General features: G+C 49.9%; 2 protein-coding genes across 2 annotated transcripts in view; both read left to right on the top strand.

The window, feature by feature from the left end:
* Nucleotides 1-3,084, top strand: part of ADAP1 (ArfGAP with dual PH domains 1) — a 6,526-nt gene extending 3,442 nt beyond the window's left edge. Inside the window, exons 6-11 of the mRNA XM_009865986.1 lie at nt 601-747; nt 1,138-1,221; nt 1,566-1,628; nt 2,129-2,200; nt 2,720-2,951; nt 3,040-3,084. Coding sequence (XP_009864288.1) covers nt 601-747; nt 1,138-1,221; nt 1,566-1,628; nt 2,129-2,200; nt 2,720-2,951; nt 3,040-3,068 — 627 coding nt within the window. The 3' untranslated portion in view covers nt 3,069-3,084. The remainder of the gene's footprint in view (nt 1-600; nt 748-1,137; nt 1,222-1,565; nt 1,629-2,128; nt 2,201-2,719; nt 2,952-3,039) is intronic.
* Nucleotides 3,085-6,455: 3,371 nt separating this feature from the next.
* Nucleotides 6,456-7,003, top strand: LOC104271352 (urotensin-2 receptor-like; the record flags this gene model as incomplete). Its single annotated transcript, XM_009865987.1, has 1 exon — nt 6,456-7,003. A coding segment is annotated over exon 1 (548 nt), but the record flags the coding sequence as incomplete, so codon positions are not given.
* Between the last annotated feature and the right edge of the window lie 10 nt (nt 7,004-7,013).

Here is a 7,013-nt window from a genome sequence, read left to right as displayed (position 1 = left end):
TCCCTTTGTGCTTCCTTTTGTGCCTGTTACGATAGGACAAGGCGCAATGATTTTAAACTAAATGAGAGTAGATTTAGACTAGGTATAAGGAAAGCATTTTTTAAGATGAGGCTGGTGAAACACTGAAACAGGTTGCCCAGAGAGTGGTAGGTAGCCTCATCCCTGAAAAACATTCAAGGCTGGATTGAGTGGGCCTTGAGCAACCCAATCTAGTTGAAGATGTTCCTGTCTATGGCAGGGGAGTTGGACTAGGTAATCTTTAAAGATCCTTTCCAACTCAAACTGTTCTATGATTCTGTGTCTCCAGGAGGTCAGTTACCCTTTAGACTGCCTCAGGTGTCAAGTCAGATGCACTCTCAGTGTTTCACTGTCAGTTCCAGAGGTAGGCACAGCTCAAATCTAAATTGGAGGGGCCGACCCACTGCTTGAGCTCAAGCACTGCACACAGTGAAGAGTGTGTGTGTTACACCACTTTTTTTAGGAAGGGGCAGTTACTACCTTTAAAAACCCACTGACCCTGCCTTACCCCGCTAAGTCAGTAGCTTTGGTCTCTTTCCCAGTAGAGTTGCTCATGCATGACCAATGCCATTGTATTTTCAGGCCAAAGAACCCAAAATCAACGTTAAAATAGATGTCATCAATGCTACGTTCCAGCCAGTGAAGATTGGGAACCCCAACGGCCTGCAGATCACCTATCTCAAAGACAACAAGACCCGGAATATATTTGTCTACCATGAAAGCGGAAAGGTATCTGGGTTTAGCATCAAACACTTGGAAAGCAATTGAGGTGATTTGAGAAGCTGCTAATTTTTAAATAATCTCAAGCATGGGTAGGACAGGGTGTGTGCATGTGAGTTGCTGCAGGTGGCAGGGTGGGGGTTCTGGCTCTGTGTTTGTGTGTCTGTGGGAGAGTTTTGCTGCAGGGAGCACTGGCTGAGTCGATTTGTGTGGGAGTAACTGCCACAGAAGATGTACAGATGTGCTGCTGTGTGTGTGTGTGTGTGTGTGTGAGGGAGATGCTGCAGGTGAGAGCTGGCTGTGTTCATAGCTGACGTAGGGCTGTGTGCAGCTGGGTGACTTTAGATGGCTCACTGCTGCTTTGCCTAAGCTTTCTGCCCTGTTCTTTTCTGTTCTCAGGAGGTAGTGGACTGGTTCAATGCTATTCGCTCCGTGCAGTTCCATTATCTGAAAGTAGCATTTCCCACTGCCAGTGATAATGAGGTAAGGCAGCACTAGAGCGCGGTGCTGAGTCTCCTGCTGCGATTCGGTTATGTGATAAAAGAGCCCCATTAGTTACTATTAGAACCCCAGGTAGAGAAGTGGAAAATGCGATGTTTAGATAGAGGGATGAGAAAGGGTGTGTAAAAGGGCCTGTGGTGGCCAGAGAACAACTGCTGTCTGCTGTTTCTGGGCATTTTGGAAGCAGAAGTGACTCCTGGCTAGGCAGTTCTGCAAACATGAGTTTAAAAGGCATCTGAATTTTGGCGAGTAGAAGGAAAGATCGGGGCAAAAGTGAATAGCAAAGAAACGTGGCTAAGTGAATGTTACTCTTGCCTTTTTGTCAGATTAAAAATCGCCTGACGAGAAACTTCCTGAAGGAGGGATACATGGAGAAGACTGGTCCCAAGGTGAGCTGCTGTGGGAGAAAAAAATCTAACAGGGACTTCCCACAGAGGCACTGACCTTCCCTACTTCAATGTTTTTCTCCTGCTGTTTCCCCATTGCCCCTGGCTCTTTAGACACCCGTGGGAAGAGTGTGTGTGTGCCAAGGGAGGGGAGAATAAAAGGAAGGGGAAGGACACATGTGAAAGTAGATGAAGCCAGAGTCCCTGCTTTCTCCCAGAACAACAGATCTCTCTGCATGTGTCTGTGTGTGCGTGCTCTTACAGGTATTTAGTGTCTAGATTTCTCCTGTCTCAACTCTGGGGTCTTTCACAGAAGTCCAGGAGTTGGGGACAGCACTTGGGACTGAAAAACCTGATACTGATCCTCACTCTCAGCTCAGAAAGGGCGAGGAGGAGGTTGCAGTGCTTGGTTCAGGTGGTTGGGATTAATTTTGGGTATCTATTCGCACTGCTGGCGGCAGAGGGCACTGTCGCCTTACATATGTCACCTCTTCGCTTTACAGCAGAGAGAGGCTTTTAAGAAGCGCTGGTTCACGCTGGATCACCGCAGGCTCATGTACTTCAAGGACCCGTTGGTGAGGGGGAGATCTGACCTCTGGCAGCTGCAGGCAGCAGTGCTGAGGGCAGGGTCAAAGAGCAACCAGAGACTTTGCTCTGCAGTAAGGGAGGCTTGTGGGTTCCCCAGCTGCTCTGAACAGACTCTAGGTCTTCCCCTTTCCATCCCACTAAGTTCATCTCATGCTTTCTGTGTTTGTCTTGCTGCTTTCAGACAGTGGGAACAGGGAGGGCAGCGGTGTAAAGGTGGTGATGGGGAGGAGAGTGACAGTGGGGTTGACATGGAGAGACAGAAGCAGCAGTTCCTCTGAGGCCTCTTGAGATCTATGCTCTTAAATTTTCCTTTCTGCTGCTGCTGCTGCTGCTGCCGCCTTCGAGCATAGCCTCTCTGCTCTTCTGAATCCGCTGAACACCTGCAAATCTCTTTGCTTTACATCCTTGGTTCTCACCTACTCTCCTCCTATCCTTAAAGGCACTGCTATTATTCCCTAGTTCTTCTGGGATTCCGTAAATCCCTCTGTTTCCCTCTTGCTGTGCAGGATGCCTATGCTAAGGGTGAGGTATTTGTGGGCAGCAGAGAGAATGGCTATAGCGTCCAGAAGGGATTGCCTTCGGGGACACAGGGCAACTTCTCTTGGCACTATGGCCTCACCATTGTCACTCCTGACCGGGAATACCTCTTCACCTGTGAGACGGAGGCTGACCAGCTGGACTGGATCGCAGCCTTCACTAGTGTCATCAACCAGGCCATGACACCGCAGGAATACGCAAGTAAGTGCCTGGAGCCTGTTTCTTACCCTCTCCTGCCACCTTGGTTCAGAGTATCGCTCTAATGCATCATCTTTTTCCTTCACTACAGTTGAAGCCTACTTCAAGTTTAAATCTTAGGACGCTATGCAGGAACCTCACTATGACTCGACTCTACCTTGTCCTGTTGGGTGGGCTGTCAGGAGAGAAGAGAAGATCGATGTCAGAGAAACACAGTGCTCTCAAAGCACCCTTTGAAGCACTTTTTTTTCCCCAAAGATGGTCTACTTTGTTCTCAGGGCCCAATTAAGCTGCTTCCTTTCAAGTGCAAGACTTTGTGAGTCTGAATCCTCAGTGCAGCCTGTGACTGTTGAGTTTCTGTGATCTGACTGGATGCTGACAGGCCTTGCCTGTCAACAGGCCTTGAAAACTTGGCACTTGCTCTGTTGCACATGGGACCTAGCATCACTCCTGTGTGAAACTGCAGACAGGCACCTATCTTATGCAAGAAAACAGCTGCATGGCTGGAGCTACCCGCCAGCGGTCTGCAGAGGCTGCTGGGCTAGGAGAGACTGTTCCTGTACAAGAAACGGCTTCTCTGCTGGTTACAGAGTTTGATCAGCTAGAGAAGGGCCACTTTACAAGATGTAATTTAACAGCCTGTTTCCTCCTGCTGTGTATAGTCTTGAAAACTTCTTCAGACTGCATTTGTGTGAAGACCTTCCTTAACAGCGAAAGTTAAGAGACCTGCTCAAAAACAACCCACATGCGTACTTGCGTGTCTGTGAATAACGTGTGTGTGTGTGTGTGTATGCACGCATGCACGTAAAAAAAAGTCTTGGGAGGTGGAATATTGCCCTAGGGAAGATGCTTATGGGGATATTCATGCCATTCAAGTTCAGCTGTCAAGTTCGAGTCTTTAGTCAAACCAATGGAGGGAGGTTAGGCCCAGCAGAGAGCAGCCTATGTTGTGTCTGGTACAGACTTAGGATGCTTTTACAAAGCCTAGGGGTTGATGTCTGAACTTACATGGATTCCTGCTCCCTCATTCTCTGTATGTCAAAGGCCTGGCACTTCCATTCTGACCTATGCATTGCATATGTATATGTTGTGTATTACATACACATATAATTTTATTCAGTAGTGGTCTGTATGCTCATGTCCTTCTAGTAACAGTTAGCTCTAACTGCTAAATCAACCGATGATTCATGTCTTAAAGATCATCTCTTAAAGTGCTCCTGGAAGAGCTAATGCTGGAAGGACCAGCTGAGTTCCGCTGATGACTAGAATCTGATGTGCCTGCAGTTTTACACAGGCAGTGTGAAAGTAGGCATCTCGTGTGTTAAGGGAAGCTAACTGGAATTAATGAGGCGACCGGTATTTTAATTAGCTCCTAAAGAAATGAATTAAAGATCCCGTTGTAATTTATTTTAACTTCCTCAATGAGCTGAGCTGCTAACTGCTAAGGCATGAGGTCATTTCTTGAAAAAAAGGCATGGTCAATCAGAGCAAGATGCCGTGGCTCCTCATTTCATTTCCTGGGACACATGGACGGTGAATCTTCCCATCAGAGTCAAGTGGGCAAAGGCATGGTCCAAGGGGGCTCTCTCTGTGCTGAGACCACCAAAACCTGTTGGGAGCATCAAATTCCCGGAGGAGAAGCAACACCACTCATCCTGCTGCCATGACACAATTAAGCTTTCTGCCCAAAAGTATGTTTTCACTGCAGTTTGCTGATCTCTCCCAGTTTGGAACACAACCGTCTTAAAAACTGGATGCTATTGCAAAGCTTGTGTTCCAAAACGAAGTGTCTTTTGGTTCTGGTAATGTGAAAATAGGGTGGTCCATTAGGAAAATACCTGAAGATCTGCAAATTCAGTTCTCTGGAAAGAAGTGTTGAGAGTGACCCAGACATGCCAAGAGTTGACACAACCCACAGGGAGGGCTCTGCAGTTGCCTGCATCAATGCTTAGTGCCATACGCCCGCTCTGGTGGCAAGACCATGCTGAAGCTGTTGCTGTTGCATGCAGCACGCTGGCTGCGAAGGTGCTTGGGCCCTACTGCAGTGAGGGCAATACCAGCAGGATGCTTCTTTCTCCTATTTGCCGCTGAGTTCTTGCTGCTGTGCGCGAGTAGAGGCATTTAACTCGGCCACAAGTAAGCTAATACACCGAGGATGCAAAAGAGTGTGGCCGCAGTGGCTGACGACCTCTGTGAACTAGCAGCAGAGCATGTTTGTTAACGCATAGCTGCCTCTGCTCTGCAGATTCTTTCCCACCATGTCTGTTCCCTGAGACGACTGAGGCTCCACGTGGATGAAGAAAGAGCAAGGTAGCGTTTGAGCGGAGGACATGGGTGTCGTGCAGCAATGTCCCGCTAGAAGGCAGTGGTGCCTACTTAACAGGCTTCTGCTCCCTGCTCTGAGGTGAGGCAACAGACGAGGTAAAGGGAGAAAGTGTAGAAAAGGAGGATGGTCTTTAAGGAGAGGAAGGAAAGAATCAGTCTAAAATATCCATCCCTTTGAGTCTTTCGGAGCTTGCTGCTGACTAGGGGACAAGGGTGGAATGTAGCCAAGAAGTAAAAAATGTCAGATATCATACAATCTTGTGGGCTTGCCTTTGAACTGGAAGTTACATCCCTTGTCTAGACCTCCTGGGTCCCTGATGGGCTTGGAAGGGAGCAGGGCGACAGGCCTTCTCAGCCCAGCTTGGCAAAGGGCTAAGGAGAGCAGTGTGGCAGCTCCCTGCCTATTGCACTTTCAGGGCTGGCCCTTGTTTCCCTTCTAAAGCCACGGTGTGATGTTTTTTCCCTCTGCCACGTTACAAAGTCTTGGCTTTCAGCTATACCCTCTCTCAAATGAGAAAAAGAAAGAGAAAAAGGGAACAAGAAGGAAGATGGAGGTGGAGGAAGGCACTGGGGTAGAAGGAGCATGTCTGCAAGAAAGAGGGGGGAGCCACCATGTCTCCTCAGCTGGTGGCTAAGTACCCAGTATAAACTAGGACCGTGTTCACACCGGTGTGCGAAGCTCTGAGTCAGACACATTCCTCTGTGCAGTGGGCAAAGCAACTCTGCAGGGGCTGGTTCAGGGGAGCAGAGCCCACCTTTTCACAGTCTGTCTGAGCTGTAGAGGACACAGACCTGGGAGAAGGAGAAGCCTGCTTGTCCACTGAGTCTGCTGGTTTCCGTGGGCCCAGCAAATGCTGGAGAAACAAGAAATGAGGATCTGGTGAAGAGCAGAGACATTTCCTCCTGACTGGCAGAGGTTATTTTACACCTATCAGTCTTGAAGGGGAGGGAGCGTCCCCTCCTCAGCCCTCAGGAAAACTGCTGGACGGAGTTGTGGTGGACAAGATCAGCAAAATGGGCTGTGCAGCTGGAGGTGAGGAATAGACTTCTCTGGAGTACCCTGTGTCTGCTGAACTCTTGCCATTCTTCCGTCTTGTGTTGAGGCTACACACCGAGGGGAAAGGCAGAGGGAAGGAATGGGTTGCTGACAGCCTGACTTGGTTTTGCTCACCCAACCCAAAGATGTCGTGTGATCCTTCCCCCGTCAGCACAAGGTCTGGAGAGGATCTCGAGGGTGTCAGCTTTTTGGAGGAAAACAGTGGTGGGGGTGACGGCGATAGTGTCCTGGGAGGGGACAGCCCGGTCACAGGGCCGCTGGGTGCAGTGCTGCTGGTCATGTGCCTCACTGGGGTGGTGGGGAACATCTACACAGTGGTGGTAGCCTCTGGCAGGGTGGCGGGCCGCTCGGCAGGCTCCTTGGGTGTCTATGTGATCAACCTTGCCCTGGCTGACCTCCTGTACCTCTCCACCATCCCCTTTGTGGTCTGCACCTACTTTGCCCACGACTGGTTCTTTGGGGATGTGGGCTGCAGGCTTTTGCTCAGTCTGGACCTCCTCACCATGCATGCCAGCATCTTCCTCCTGACCGCCATGAGCCTGGAGAGATACTGGGCGGTAACCAGACCGCTGCTGGCCAGGCGGGCCAGCAACGCTTACCGCAAGCTGGCCAGCGCTGTCCTCTGGCTCCTCTCGCTCCTGCTTACGGCCCCCATGATGGCGATGACCCAGCTGCGGGAGGGG

The sequence above is a fragment of the Apaloderma vittatum genome, unplaced genomic scaffold (genome assembly GCF_000703405.1).
Source record: "Apaloderma vittatum isolate BGI_N311 unplaced genomic scaffold, ASM70340v1 scaffold32313, whole genome shotgun sequence".
In the NCBI taxonomy this organism is placed as follows: domain Eukaryota; kingdom Metazoa; phylum Chordata; class Aves; order Trogoniformes; family Trogonidae; genus Apaloderma; species Apaloderma vittatum.
Note: the sequence above shows the minus strand (reverse complement) of the source record. Positions and strands in the feature narration are given on the sequence as shown.